At 39.9% G+C, this 16334-nt stretch overlaps 1 protein-coding gene across 1 annotated transcript; it reads left to right on the top strand.

Annotated features, from left to right (window-relative positions):
• The first annotated feature begins 7468 nt into the window (after positions 1-7468).
• Positions 7469-12681, top strand: LOC139469547 (armadillo repeat-containing protein 6-like). The gene is made up of 6 exons (XM_071251742.1): positions 7469-7701; positions 7916-8034; positions 8944-9598; positions 9715-9860; positions 10394-10663; positions 11976-12681. Exons 2-6 carry the CDS (start codon positions 7918-7920, stop codon positions 12186-12188), a joined length of 1401 nt encoding a protein of 466 aa, XP_071107843.1. The 5' UTR covers positions 7469-7701; positions 7916-7917; the 3' UTR covers positions 12189-12681.
• Positions 12682-16334: the final 3653 nt, after the last annotated feature.

The following is a 16334-nucleotide window of genomic DNA, read 5'->3' as shown; positions in this document are numbered from 1 at the left end:
AAAGGAAGGATTAAGTGTAACACGACAATCAATGACATGTTGGCGGTGTATTTGAGGGTGCAAATAACCAAGACAGACGAGAAGATTTGTTTGTACAAACATGAAGGTTTGAGATGACTTGATAGATAATGAGTCATGCCCACACGATTGATCAAACATTCGTCTATACGGCGTGGCATGGTCCGAATCAATCTCCCAATGACAATTTGAGGGAATCTTGTCCACTCCTCTTGTATCGCCTGGCCCAGCTCGGTTGTCATAGCGGGTGGCCTTTGACGTCTCCTGATCATGTCCCAGACGTGTTCTGTTGGGGAAAGGCCAGGACTCGTGGCTGGCCATTGTATTCTGGTGAGGTTTTACTGCTTGGGGGTAGTAAGTTGGGATATGCGTACGGTGGACACGAGTGTTACCGTCTTGAAAGACAAAACGTGGACCAGCATGGCGCAACGGCGCAACTATTGGCGCCTGTATGTGGTCTCGATAGTACTGTCCAGTGACCCTTCCATGGACAATATGGAGTTGTATTCAGGCAGTCATACTGATCCCGCCCTACATCATTACAGACCCACCCCTACATGTGTCATGTTACTTTAGGTGGACGTTCGCATGACGTTCGTGAGGACGCCTCCAGACACGTCGACGCCCATTACGAAAGTCCAGAGTGAAGCTGGGCCCCGTTCCACAAAGTTATCTTAGCGCTAAGTCGATCGTTTATCCCATTCTTTAACACTGACTTACGACAATCGTAACGCTAAGGTCGCTTTGAGGAACGGGGCCCTGGCCCTGGCCCTGAATATATTACGCGAGACCATAACCGGTCCCCCAGTTTCTACGATCTTAACACCATTGGCATCTGGCAAGGTGTCTGTTTGATGACTGTGGTACATGTGGTCGCCTTGCATGCAAACGATCTGGTCTGGTCATACACTTAAACTCCGGTGGCCTTCAAGTGAACAGCGATTTGACTGGCTGTTTGGGCACAATTTCTTAAAGCATAGTTTCTGATTAATCGATCTAGTTTCTGTTATTGACCTAGGGCGCCTTGTGCGGGGCCGATAATTAAGATTTTGTGTCTGCATAAACCTGTTCTGCAAATCACAGACTGAAACAAATAGAACATAATGGCTCCCTCTCGCTGAGTTATACCAGTTCGAAGCATACAAATAGACGTAGGCGTTCATCACGTTTGAGGATTCCCAATCTGATCACATATGCTGCATTAAAGCAAGAGCAGAGAGTTTACGTGTTACTGTGGCCATTGAAAACCAACAATACCAATAGCTCAGGGCGATTTGACGACCTTTCACTGAATTATCAAAATAGAAAATGACCCCCTACCCACGTGCACGAAGGAATTCCATAGTCCGTGTTCAATGTATTGGGTATATTTGTGCATTAAGTTTTGGTTCTGAAACCGACCTATCTCTGGCAGTCATTTTCCCAAGCTGTTCTTTCTTCTGGCGACCGATCATATCATTCATATTTCATGACAAAAATATAGTGTACAAAGGTAAATTGTGATAATTGTAAATAACACTAAGTTTGTCAGGAGACGTTATGACAATATTCTTCTTGAATATAACTGTTGCATGTAACAAAACACAAGTTCTATATTAATGTATACTGCGTCTCCTGTGACAGGGTCTGTCGTTAACTCATACACACGACGATATGACACACCACCTCGACATGTGTACTACGTGGACAACGACCTGCATGGTTTACCTGTGTTGACCGGTACTTCTTCAATTGGTCTGAATATGGCATTTATCATTAATATTGTTAAGTGTCGATTCCCAAATTGAAACAATATGTTAGCCCAGAAATATGTACGTAAGAGAACTTAGTGTGAACCAACAAACAACCAAGTGGAATACAACCAACAAACATATTACAAACTTAACAAGGTTTACAAATCAATACAAATTACTGCACAGCAATTACAATGGCAGTACACAATAGAGTGGTTGTACAATATTCAATGACAGTATATAATATGACGACAGCGGTCATCTCAAATACAAAAATACAGTGGTGATAGCAAAAATAAGTGATAATAATATATTCACCCCGCGGCGACAGTGGTCAAGATTCCGAGAAAGGCCTTGGCAGGGAATCCGGGGTGATGAGTGATCTTCACGCGAAAGCTGGTCTTGATGTAATGAAATGTGTGAAAGACGAAATGTGTGAGAGAAACGAGATGCACGCTCTTGTCCCCTTATATACACTCACAACACACTATCACAGTCCAAGGTATTCTGGACGTTAACACATGACACAAGCATCTAAATATAATAACTTCCTCAAAACTGCTTTCATTAAACAGAGCTACATTCCTGACAATTAATCACTGTCCAAAAACAATGCTATGAGCTTTTACCGAATCTCAAAAGAAACAATGTAATAAAAGAAGCTGTAGTTTGTACATTTACTACAGGCATGTATGCTGCTCACGTCCAATGTTCACGCAGAAACGGTTTCAATATAGGAATATATTTGACAAAAAGTCAAAAGTCAAATATGTGTTACACGGCCATATTTTTAAAGTTTGCCAAGAGAAAGGAACAAAAATCATTCTTTCTTTGGAAATATACAAACTCAGGTAGTCAAACAATAATAACAAATAACCAACGTGGCCCTTCTGTATTCGGGGACTCTACGAGTGTACAGGTTTAATATAGACTCTCTACTGCATTCCATCTTGTTTTATGTAATTAACTCAAAGATATTCTATCTTCATCATCTTCGCGGCTATCTATATTTCTAGTTCTGAAAGATGATAAAACCAAATAAATGTATTTAAGAAACCGCGTATAGTTCATATAGGAAAGAACACATTCGAGTTGCTTCAGCGCCCTTGTTCGGTATGTGAAGGTGTAGTCTTACAAGAGTTCTTCGTGTATCAAGAGTATTGATTCGGGTATACATATGCATCTTCGGTAATATATTTTCGTGAAACGGACCCGAGGTGACCGACAGGTTCCTGGAGATGAGATGTCTATGCCTCCTCAGACAAGTTGGGATAAGACAAGTAATACGTGTAACATGAAATATGTGTAACATGTATATGTAACATATAATATGTGTAACATGTAATACGTCTGAACATCGACTGAACCCATGGGGTACGGGGCTCTGGTTAGCCGCCGCCAAGTGACGTCATACTCGACCTAAGTTGTCCATACCGACTGAACCCATGGGGTACAGGGCTCTGGTTAGCCGCCGCCAAGTGACGTCACCGTTACAGGTAATTACTAGTTTCATTATTGATTCAATCAGGAATAACGGCAGTTTAATGAATATAATTCATTGATTAAGTCGTGTCGGAAATGTGAGAGAAATGGTTTTTGCCCGTTTAAAAAGGTTATATTTTTTCACAGACTGTTGCTATAGAAACATCGAGTAACATACCGATCGACCTACCTGTGGTTTGAAGTATTTTAGTCACAAGAAGTTCTATCGACAAGTTTACATTTGAAGAATTCGAACAGTAAGTTCACATTTATTCTAAGTCCAATGATGGCAGTCTAAAACGGACTATAGAAATATGCGAACGTAACTCTGTTATAATGATAATAATGTAGTCTTCGTAAAACATCTAATCCACACAAAACAATCATATGGAGAAAATTCTAGATATGCATCTTCTAAAATAGGACGCTGCGTTTGTTTTGTCAACACTGCTCCCATGACGCATGTTACATTACACTTGCATAACCATAGCCATGGTACACGACATGAAGTCTGTACTAGAAAATGTATACAAGTTCTTTACACTTAAGGAAGATAGAGGGAATCCATTTATTAGTTTAGATAGGGTGAATTACCGAACTGCCCAAGCTAGGGGGTTTTCAATTCATACTATCAAGTGTAAGGTATGATAAATAAAAAGGTATTGGGGTTGTCTCAAAATCAAAACCGGAACGTAAAAGGGTATTAGACAGCTTTGATACAGGGTGATTAGGGGTATTGTGTGCATGCTTTATGAGCAGACGGTAAAGAAATTAAAGAGACAATTAATGTTTCCCAGACTGCACTAATTATTGCTCTCCGCGAAATGGGATTTCGATACACTGTATGTGGCGATGGCCGAGCAGTTTTCAGGGGGAAATATTCGATCTTGTCCATGATGTCACATTATCTCCGCACCATTCACAACTATCACAGTCAGGACTTCCAGATAATTTACCTTGATGAATCATTTCACTGACTACATGTGGCTATCGGCAGATGGACAAAAAGCACCCAGGGTTCCATCTGGTAAAGGTAATTGTGTCATTGTTTTGCACGCCGCAACCCGTGATCTGGGGCTTGTTGATGGATGTGTGCTAGTTTTCGAGGAGAAAAGGCACTGGTGATTTTCATGAGGAAATTATGGGAGGTGATGTGTTCATAGGCTGGTTGGAACATCAGCTATTCCCCATTTTTTTAAAAACAACAACCAAGTGTTATTGTTATGGATAACGCCAGGTAATATAACGTCCGGGAATCATATACTGTCGCGCCAACCATGAGTAGTCCGAAGGCAGCCATACAGGAATATATGACATTGCCGACTTCAGACCATCTGAGACACAGGTTCAACTCATGGAGAAAATTCGGCTGAATAAGAACCCCGTAAAGTACAAGACATATGTGCTGGCGGCACAACAAGGTCACGTTGTCTTACGTCCGCCAGTAAGACATTGTGAGCTCAACCCTGTTGTGCCTATCTTGGCTAACTGTGAAGGGTTCGTGGCAAGACATGACACAACATTCAAACTAACACATGTCAAAGGGTGGATCAACGCAGTCTTTGCTGGATATCAGCCTTGTTGAACCAGTTATCATACCTTTGGCAGATAGTACAGAGTCATATACGTCATCAGCGGTGATAGATGCTACCTCAAGAAATCATCTGTGGGACAATAATTACTTCTTGATTTCAAAACTGCAACCTTCCAATACTCATCCCGTTTCATAGCTTTTAACTATTCCATCATTTTTCCAAGCAAATATAAAAAGTACATATCCTAAATTGCTACCGCATCAACGCACATATCAATTAAGTACAATATCAGCAATATTTTGTGACCACCCCCAACTCGGGTGACATTTGCACCTGTGAGAATGCACGGGTCGGTGTGAGGTCATCACCTCGGAACATGTGTTGAGTAATTACCACAGGTTATAGACCGTGTCATACATGTATGACAACAAGCGAATATATTCTAAGTGCCGGAAGTTTGTTTGAGATAGAATGTATTTTAAGTCATCGCTTCAAGACACAAGACACAGGTTTTGGAGTCCATACCACACAACCAACTAAAACCACACAATCCTTCCGACTCCCAAATAACCAATCAATATTCACGGCAGAACTAATGGGCATGGCCTCAGCCCTCCACAATCAAGAATTCAAAAACCACCAAAAAAATCCTAATACTTACTGACTCCAAGTGGACTACAAGCCCTACAAAACAAAAATACCAAAAACCGACCTAAATTAATAAATCAAATACTTAAAAGCTCCAACGACCTAACTAAGGCAGGCAAACAAATAACCTTCTTGTGGATAAAAAAAATCGACAGAGTAATCACTAAACTCCAAACAGGACACACCAACCTAAATAACCACCTAAAAAAATTTAAAAACACACTACATGTAACTGCCCACACTGCAAACAACCAGAAACCCCAGAACACGCACTCATCCACTGCACACACTACCTAACACATCGAACCGCATTACAAATCACCCTCAATCTAAACAAGGCTCTCACTCTAGAAGCAATACTAAACCCACAAAATAAACTAGAAAACTTCAAGGCCTTAGGCGTATTCTTAATCAAAACGGAACTAATAAAACGCATCTAAAACCATAATAACCTACCAAATCAAAATCACATAAACAAACAATCATCCACCATACCCAGCTCCCTTAGTTCTCCTCCCCAACCCCATCGGCATCTATTCCAAATCTCAAAATTCCCAAATTCTATATAAGCAACCCCTAAAGCCCCCTCTTGGGTTGCACAGACCACCCTCGCCCCTTTCGGAAATACATTAAATGGCCTGGCCGGGCCCGTGTGCGAAATACGCATCAGTCGGAAAGCGCACGTTAAATCTCCAAAGTAAGTAAGTAAGTAAGACACAAGACATATGCATATCTTGTTTCTCTGAAAGGAGGGCACAAACAACTGTGTGTTACTCGGAAAACATTATTATTTTTCCTAACATCTTGGAAGCATGTCCAGTGATAGAGCTATTAACTTTTTCCCAGTATTTTCGGAAACAAATTACCCGTTTCAAACAAATTCGTTTTACTACCTCAAATTTCAAAACACAGTGTGCTTATCACCTTATTTGATACCGCTGGCGGACCAAGAATGTGGGTTCTCAAATGCCATGGTAAAATGTCCAACTTTTCGGTGAAATGCGATAGGATAGATGCGGGTGGTGAACACATAGTTTGTGATCGCAATGTACTCTTGGTGTGTTAGATAAAATACAGCGGTATTTGAATTAAACAGGCAATGCTATTGTTTCATTATCCAGTGCTTCTGTATCATGAAAAAAGTTACAGCAGCGTGGTGCGCTTGACAAATCTAACAAAGCAAACATAAAATACCAGTGAGTCCAATCAGTATGGACGTCAGTCGTTCAAAAGCCAAGCGAACGTACAGTCAATATATTGATAAATCTTTGCCTATCATCAGTATACCTTTGTGAAACTGGTAAAATGTAAACGGTTATGACATGAAACATACATACAGGTGGAGTAGTTTCACAATACATTTTGTCACACTGGTGGGTAATATATCAATTTTAGTTTACTATGTATATAGTTGTGAGGCACTGTATTTATCTGGGAACATATTGATCGCACACGAATGCAATAACTTTCAGTCTGCTTCAGTGACACTATGTTTTTTCAGAGTGCGTCGTGAAGATCGGTAAGAAAATATATAATAATACAGCATGTGCCATTTCTTGTTAAAAGGCATGTCTCATCTCATACAGCAACAGCCTTGACATTTTCACTTTAAGTCAGAAGAAAATCAGATATCCTTGTGCTGTCACATTATAACACGTGTTCAGTAATAGAGTAATAGTTTAGTGACTAACATTTAGCCTTGTTTGATGACATCAACGGCGGTATATGAGTTAGAGCCATAATTGACTATGACGCATATATTTATTAAATAGTTTATTCAAAACATCATTGGTGACACGTAGGCTACATTTAGGCCTATGTACGCATTTAAGTTTTATATAAAGGAAAACTACAAGAACCAATAAATAATAAGTAATAATACGCTGTTAATTCATATGAAAGGAAGCTTTCAACTTTTGGAAGGTTCTCGAACCAATTTGTTTAGTGGGCGTTAAATAACTTAGAACTATTGGAGTTATGTCCCTTGGAAATGGATGCGTAGTGATATATCAAATTGGCGTCATAGGCTGATATTAACAAACGATGTTACTAATGCTATAGTGTCAACGTTATTACTTTGATGCGTGTTTGGAAAGGTATTTGTGAACGAATTGTAAACCACGTACAGCTAAGAACTACTTTATAACGCGCAAGTACTTCTGGTGGGTGTTGTTAGGCTATCGCACATGTTGATTCATATTTCAGAATAATCCCTGCCTCAGACGAAATTGTGTGGAAGACAGCATTGTCAGCCAATATTTTCAGCGTTATCTGAATAGTGGCAGGTACGAACTCGGTTTGTTTTGCAGTGTTTTTTGTTTTCCTTGTGCAATACACAATTGTGGTAAATGTTCCTAGATTCTACTTCGACTTTGTACACAAGCCGGTGACAGCTATGTAAACAATGATGGTATTTCCCTAGTTACCACGGCAGTGCAGGCAGTGCTGTGACTTAAGTCGTGTTTAATAAACTTAGACTAGTTATATTTTATTTTGTAGATATGGCAAAACAAATAACACAAGAGACATTTGACGATGTTGTCAAAGAAAACATGGAAGACTTTGACATGGCTGTTGAGGACGCTATAGAAGATGCAGTGCAGCAGTTCCAGACTCAGGTAAAGTTTTATGTCCGACTACCTGGGTAATAATAATAAGATATGATTTGACGATCAGTGCTCCCAAATAACATTTTCGAGCACCTTATGTAGTTCATGTTCTTCCTGACTCACACAACTTGGAGTATGTATCTGGCCTCATGCTTTACATAATGATACATGCAAGGCCATTATCTTGGATAAAATTGATAAAGCCTTTGGTGTCAACCACTGGGTGTCACTAGTGAAAAACATGGAACTCATAGCCAGAGCTTTTGACTAATTATTAACACAGTTAAGCATTGTTGTATCGAAGTTGAAGGGACCTACTTAACTACTCTGAGTTATCCATGGTTCAACACAACTGAAAATGATGAATAAAGAAGACGCAGGGACCAATCTTTTACTTTGAGACAAGTGTCAGTTTGAAGCTCGACACACCAGTGTTTAACTGTACATCACTACACTACATTCCTCCATCACCCATAGATAACCGATATGTGATGTAGTAGTGACATTGATCTATTTAAAGTCAAGAAATGACATTAGGCCAATCACATCTCATGGAAATCTAATAAACCTTTTGTTGCATGATAATGAAGTTGTGTGTACAGTGGATGGCTGCAGTACTGAGACACGTGATAAATGAGATATTTTGCCATTTGTACAATGTAATACATGTATGAGCAGTCACTGGTCAGAGTATGAACATAAAACCATGAAGTCTTGACGATATTGTGAACTTGACAACTGCAAACTGCTTTCTACTGTCAGTCATTGAACATAAATGATATCCTGATGTTTCAGTCATACATGGTCAACCAGTAGGCATGACACATCAATGTTGGTTGTCAAATTACGACTGTAATTTAAAAATGGAATCATCTCAGTAATAATTATAAAATAATGAAAACAAATCTTGGTCTCCAGGGTGTTTCTCTCGACAACATTGTAAAGGATGGGAGTTTATACAGTGGAGGTGGAGGAGTTGATGTCATCCACCCTGTCATCAAAGCAGTACAGGATCTGTCACTCATATCAGATGATGCTGAAGCTGAGCAGGTCACGTCGATGCTGTCAGTTGTTCAGTCAGAGTGTGATGTCGACTTGTCTCACAGGTGTTTGGCTGGAAGTAACAACGCCTATCCAGTCCTTGTAAAAATGTGTCGCAAATACGAAGACAATCCTGAGATATTAACAACAGTCTTGAAAGCATTTTGTTCCCTTGTCAATGGACAACCAGACTTATTGGATGAGCCTGGCAGTGTGATGTTCACAGAATATTTAAGAAAGTTCAAATCAAATGCTGATTTGTTGGAACTAGTAATCCGTGCTGTTAGGTTAATGTGTATCAAGCATGAAGGAAATCGACAGAACTTTGTCAGCAAAGATATAATTGTGATCTTATCAGAATTGCTTGATGAGTCTAAGAAGAGCCCTGGTGTTGTCAAGGAAACATGTACATTGTTTCGAGTGCTTACCAATGATGATGATGTTCGAGTCCCATTCGGAAAAGCTCATGACCATGCCAAGATGATAGTGACGGAAGGAAACGCCTTGGAAAGAATCCTCAATATTTGTAAAGGTAGGTGTTTGAAATTTAATAAGCAACATCCCTGTAGAAAGAGTGACATGCAAATTATGTGAAAACTGTGATTCAATTCAGTATGCCTTTATTCTTGATCATTATCATGTTTTCAGAGTATGAGAATAACAGCAACATTCAGAGTGAGCTGTTCTCAACACTAGCCCGCCTCGCTGTCCGAGACGAGTTCTGTAATGAGGTCAATGACCTTGGAGGTCTGAAACTGATCTTGCAGGCATTTGAAAAGAATCTTGATGAAAAGGTCAGTCAAATGCATATATTTGTAGACATAGTAGAGTGAGTTTGGTTTGTCAGTGTTAGCTTGATGTGGGAGGAAAGCCTAATGTCTTAAGATGTTTACCATTTTGGTGGAACCAACGAGTATAGGTTTGCTTCTGACTGCCTAGAAACATAATCAGGGTGAACTATGATTTGAATCCGCGATAATAGGTTTTTGGCAACCTTAGCGATGCAACTCTGTTAATTTGTTGAGATTCAAATATCTAAAGACAAAGGGACACGGCTCATAGTGTGATTTCCTTCTTAATTGAAGATGTAAGCTGGCATCAACGTCAATCTTTGTATCTTTTTATGTTATGGTAAGGACAGGGGCTGATGTCTCTCTACATGTTACCATGGCTACAGATGTGAAAGTGAAGACTCACATCCATGACCTAGAAAACAAGAAACCACAATGCTCTTTCAATCTGATTTTCACAGAAGCAAATTGCAGTTGTTACTTTCTTGTAAAATAAAACACAAATTGAAAATATTTATGTGAATTTCTTTTTTCAGAACATCTCTAAGCAAGCTCTTGTGGTGTTGAAGGCCCTGGCAGGAAACGACAATGTTAAGAAGGTGATTGTCAAGTCTGGTGGAGTGGAGTTGATCCTTGCCGCTATGACGAAGCACCAAGCCAATGCTTCCATTGCAGAGTCTGCATGCTCAGCGCTGGCAACTGTAGTACTGAGGAACCCAGTTCATGTTGCCAAGGTGATGGAGTGTGTTGGCTATCAGCAGATTGTCCAGGCCATGAAGATACACAAGGATGAGCAAATGGTTCAGGTGGGCGACATTTTTGTGACATGTTTCGAATAATCATAAAAAAATGAATACTGCATCATTTCCATGTGTCTTTCTTGTGTCACTATTTGAGAAAGTCATTGACCTTGGAAGTAAATGAAGCTGTATCAGATCGCTGACAGTAACAACATCATTGGCCAGACCAGTGGTTGGTGTCATAGACATTGAGTCATGCCGTCTAGGAACTATCTATTGCCATCAACAAGGAATCAGCTAGGCAGCCCACTGTGACCACCCAATCCTCATATTGGTCAGCTCACACAACAAGCATGGCATACTTGGGACTATCGTCAACTTACACGCACCAAAACAATGGCCCTGTATTGTAAGCATCCAGTTCCTGGTTTGTTCAGCACAAGGGAAGCCCCTTTACTCACACGAACATCTTCCTGAGGCAAGGGAGTTGACTGACCATAAATGTCCTGTTTCCAACCTTGCCGAACTTGGCTGGAATTATGGAGTTAAATTTTGGCTGTGTTAACGAGTCTATGCATAGTCCATTCAAAAACGTGCAACAAAATCGACATTCAGTCAATTCCAGGGTTTGAAAAGCATGTATACTGCCATCTGGGCATCAACAGATAGTTTCCAAGTCTTTTCATGTTTAAATCAAGGTGCTTACATGATTTGATGCAACAGTAAGACCTGTTTTATCCCAGTATAGATTTTGATTATCGATCAGATCGTCTTGACTCGGCGCCCCTATTTTGTTTGAAGCAATGCAAGTGATATGAGAGGTGGAATCTGATTGGTCAATAGGATGGACAAAGAAGGGACATAACTCGTAATAGCCACTGGTGGTGCTGTGATTGAGCCCAGAAATTACAGCCAAGTTTGGCAAGGGTGGAAACTGGACTTTTACAGTCAGTTAACTCCCTTGCCTTGGGATCATGTCACATGAAAGGCCCACCGTGGGAACAAATAGTAATAAATATCTATCCAGAATACTCACTTTACTAATAGTGATGAATCCCCATTGGGATTCTTGGTTAGGAATAGTGCCCTGCAACCTATAAAAATTGTAAGACTCTAGATTTGATTTTGTATAGACCACTGTTGTATGGCTTGAATAATGCTAAGAGGAGCATATAAACAAACTAATATTGCTGATTAAGTAACATACTACTTGACTACATATGTGCTTTTAAATCTTCTTGGAGAATAATGTGCATTGTTTTGATCGATCCTATATGTGATGTTTTTGGGACAGGTTTTCATTTTGTCTTATACCTAGGGTAGTTAATCTCTGTATACACATGTAATGTACAAAGGGGTCTGACATCCACTGTTGCAGAAACAAGCCTGCATGGCTCTCCGTAACCTTGTAGCCAGAACCCGGGACAACTGCCAGAATATTCTGGAGCAAGGAGCGGAGGCTCTCATCAACGATGCACTGCATCGTCACTCGGGGCTGGAGGACGAGGCCAAGGCTGCTCTGCGTGATCTGGGCTGTAAGGTGGAGCTGAAAGAACGCTGGAAGGGAGAGAAAGGACAAATTGTTCACTGATACGAAACGTCTCCTTTGGATGGTTGTAGCTATTTCAATATGGCTGATTTAAAATACCAAGTATAATTGCACAGATTTGTTCTGTATAGATCAATGTGCATGATCAAAATGCATTCTGTATAGATCTCTGTGCATGATCAGCTTGTCTTAAAGCATCACAATCCATTACTTCATCATGAATCTTGGTGATAGAAAATGACACTTGACAGATTACTTTTACAAACATTTGCAAATATCTGAATGGTGTACCTCATAATATGGACCATTTGCATTCATATCATGCGAGATCACCATCATCCACATTAGGTTGTGTTGTTTGTATTCACATCATGGACAACAAAACCACAATTTCTCGGACTCGTGCAGAGATGTTGCATGTTATTTCTATAATCCACATCAGGGGGATAACATAGACGAGATATATTCCACCTCCTCTCATTCATTTGTGAGCATGATCTCTGCATTCTGCTTTGATTTGCATGTTTTTCATATATTCTAAGTTAATTTTTTATGAATGTTATTTATTTTAACATATTAAAAAACCTTAATGTCAATTCAAATTGAATTTTTGTCTTTTGTTCCCTGGGATGGTTTTGTCAAAGTAGGATTCTGAGATAGTATAGGTCCTCAGCAACCTATACTGGTTCTAAAAGGGGCAGAAAACTGGTCAGATGACTACAAAGCAAATTTAAGTTTTAACAACTGTGTGTTGCATATATTCTATACTTTCATTCTATTAAGATAAACAAAACAAGGAGACTGAAATTTCCTATGTTCAACAAGAAGACAACAATTATTAATTCACCTTACCATTTTGAGCAGGTAAATAACATCACAAAGTGCGTATATGTATATGCCATACATCTGATTGTACCACCCCAAGCCATAGTTAGTGCTTGACTCTATGTTAGGATCACCCAGAAGAACTGGAACAACTTTTGAGCTGGTGTGGGTTGCCTTGTACAAATGTTCCTGAATAGCTAAAGGTACCATTTCAGCACTTGCCTTGTGTTTGGATATCTCCCACCATGTGTTTTAAGGTATACAACGAGACAGTTGGACAACTAGATTAATGGTCTAGTGTCCCAGCATTTGTTGAACCAAGTACCAGAGTTTTAAAGCAATTCCGTAGGAAGAATTTGTAGCCTACATGGAGAGTGTTATTACAGCAAGTGTGAGATGGGTTTAATGGACACTTTGAACATTATTTTGGATCTATCACAGCCTGTCAGTTTGATGGTGGAGGAAAGCCCTAGTTGATGCATGTCTTAGACGTTTACCAGTTTGGTGAAACCCACGAGCATGGGTATCAGCATCACAGTCAGAAGGATTTACGTGAGGTTTAGTTTGTTTGCTGCACTCACCTATATTCCAGCTATATGACGGCTGTAAATAACAGTCTGGACCAGACAATCTAGTGATTGACATCATGAGCATCGTTCCACGTAATTGGGATACGATGACATGCATCAACCAAATCAGCGAGCCTGACCACCCAATCCTGTTAGTCGCCTCTTACAACAAGCAGAGTCGCCTTTTACGCAAGCATGAGTTGTTGAAGACCTATTCTTCCCCGGTTAAGTACCCAAGCAAGTTTCACATGTGGTTTGGAGAGGCATGGCACCAGGCTCTTGATGCTGAGAAATACTACAGTAAAAACGATACACCAAAACTCTGATGCAGCATATGACATGGCATAGATGATACATAAGGACCTGTATCGGGATGCATGTGACGATACAAAAACATATTTTTAAATATATTGAAATCAAACAACATTCCTATCTAAATAGAGATAAATGAGAGCTTCAAAAGCCGCCTACTCCCTTTAAATTTGCTGTGTGGGATCATTTTGGCCAACAGGCTTCCCTGCTACATCATATAATGGGCTCCGAACAGTTAAGCCTGTCAACTTTTTTCATTCATCTGAAAGACACAAAAATGTCAGTTTGGCCTCTGTGTTGTTATTCTGTAATGTTGAGACAGGTATCGTATCATTGCACTCCTAATAAACGATGATATACAAAGTAAACAACGTAGATACATATGAAAAGTTTATTGCATTGTATTTTTAATGTACAACATACATATTCATGATTGTAACAAGACCAAAACATGCTTCCCATACAGAGTCACTACTGTTTAATCTCAAACCCTTCACATGAACCATTTCAATACCATGAACACAAAAGCACTTTGTACCCTTTGGGAGTGTGTAACATTTCCTCAAGAATTGGCCTTGTGTATTCATTGATAATTCAGAACAAGCAAGACAAAAACAACCTCATTCATTGAACATGTTATACATTTATACAATTCTTGCGTTATTAAGGTTAAACATGTTGCATCTTGCATAGATATTCCAATAGTTGGAGGAAGGGGCAGTCCAATACATGACTCTTCATCTGTACGGAGAAGTTGCCTTAAGTAATAGTGTACACACATATACAAACACTGCATTCATGTCAGCCATCATTCACAAATACAGACAACATGAAAAGTCAAAACTGAGAGGTGGTAGCAACTCCCATGTACATCTGTACAAGACTATGAAACTAATATTTTATATATCTCAAAGCCCATCTCGGTCTTATTTGAATAAAATATTTTGAAACGAATTTCATTTTTATGAGTTTGACCCACAGTTGGAATGCAGTGCAGTGCTGGAGTCGACTGTAGATTACTGCACAAACCTGCACACCATGCACATAGAACATCCAAGGCCGTGTTTTTTCGCCGCTCTGACAAAGTAGGACAGTCTTACCAGTTCTATACATTATCATTTGGTCAGATTTCTGTCACTATTGCACACATTAAGATATACTGTCCATGCTGTAACTGAAGGGTTGGAAAGCAAAACAGCCTAAGTCCTACTTGTCCTAAGTAGGACTTAGGCTGTTTTGCTTTCCAACCCTTCAACTGTCATGTTATGTGATATTCATATTCCTGCACTATATACTACTCGAAAGAAGTTCAACCACACCCAATTCTTTGTACATTTCTATAGTTAACATGACAGAACTATGAAGAACCAGGTGTCCTTTAGCTTCTTCTGGGTTGTACAGTTCAAACAACAAATAATAAACTAAAAACACAAACCAAATGAAATAGTATGTTAGAACTATGGCGTCAGGAACCAACTGTTAACAACACAAACATCTATCAACACATTGAGCCTTGTGTAACTGAAAGCACTGAGAAGCCATGATCACAGTCATATCTGAATGCTTAACATAGACCTGTTGCCATGGTTACAGTTCAAAAACAATGTTCTAAGAAGGAGGCACTTCACTACATTTATAACTGCAAATGTAACCCCTGGCTTTGAACAAGTTGAACAAATATAACTCTCTGTGTCTTGTATACACATAGTTCATCAGAATCACTGGCTGTTTGTTGTCCATAACACTTCGAAGACATTGTTAAAAGAATACTCTGTGCTACACAATTACACACAGACCAGATCAGCAGCATCATTGCAAGTACCTCGAGTGGGTGGCTGAGTGGGTGGGTGAGGGAGGGAGGGAGCGAGACAACCTAGTCGTGCATCACTATTGGCTGTGAAATCTTAGATTGTGGGTTTTGAAATCCAGATTCATCCTGCTACATCTCTATCAACACCACATCCGTGCTCGTGTTCTCACCAACCAGCATCAGATGGGGCTTCCTCCCACATCAAGCTGATATGTTTTTGTTGGTTGTTTGACGCTGCACTCAGCAATAATACAGCTATATGATGGCGATCTGTAAATAATCAAACCTTGACCAGACAATCCAGTGCTAGTCGCCCCTTACGGCAAGCATAGTCACCTTTACGTCAAGTATGGGTTGCTTAAGACCTATTCTAATCAAGCTGATATGATGTGAAATATCTGAAATACTAACTACAGCAGCATTAAACCCAACTCACTCACCCAACAAGGGATCACACTCGAAGGCATTAGCCATTTTGTCCAGCTGATACACACGATTGTCCCCTTTACTCTACACTCTTTACCCTTTACTCCCCTTTACTTCACAACAGACACTGGATAGTGGAGACCTACTCCCCATTACTTCATGACAGACACTGGATAGTGGAGACCTAGTCACCATTACTTCACACCAGACACTGGATAGTGGAGACCTAGTCACCATTTCTTCACA

Source organism: Haliotis cracherodii, unplaced genomic scaffold (assembly GCF_022045235.1).
Source record: "Haliotis cracherodii isolate W230 unplaced genomic scaffold, xgHalCrac1.p SCAF_1, whole genome shotgun sequence".
NCBI classification, from domain to species: Eukaryota; Metazoa; Mollusca; class Gastropoda; order Lepetellida; family Haliotidae; genus Haliotis; species Haliotis cracherodii.
Note: the sequence above shows the minus strand (reverse complement) of the source record. Positions and strands in the feature narration are given on the sequence as shown.

Excerpts from the sequence above, each read along its gene's own strand:
- LOC139469547 (XM_071251742.1), top strand. The coding sequence starts at position 7,918 with ATGGCAAAACAAATAACACAAGAGACATTTGACGATGTTGTCAAAGAA. Across the intron at positions 8,035-8,943 it reads TGCAGCAGTTCCAGACTCAG|GGTGTTTCTCTCGACAACAT; the intron begins GTAAAGTTTTAT and ends CTTGGTCTCCAG. Across the intron at positions 10,664-11,975 it reads AGGATGAGCAAATGGTTCAG|AAACAAGCCTGCATGGCTCT; the intron begins GTGGGCGACATT and ends CCACTGTTGCAG.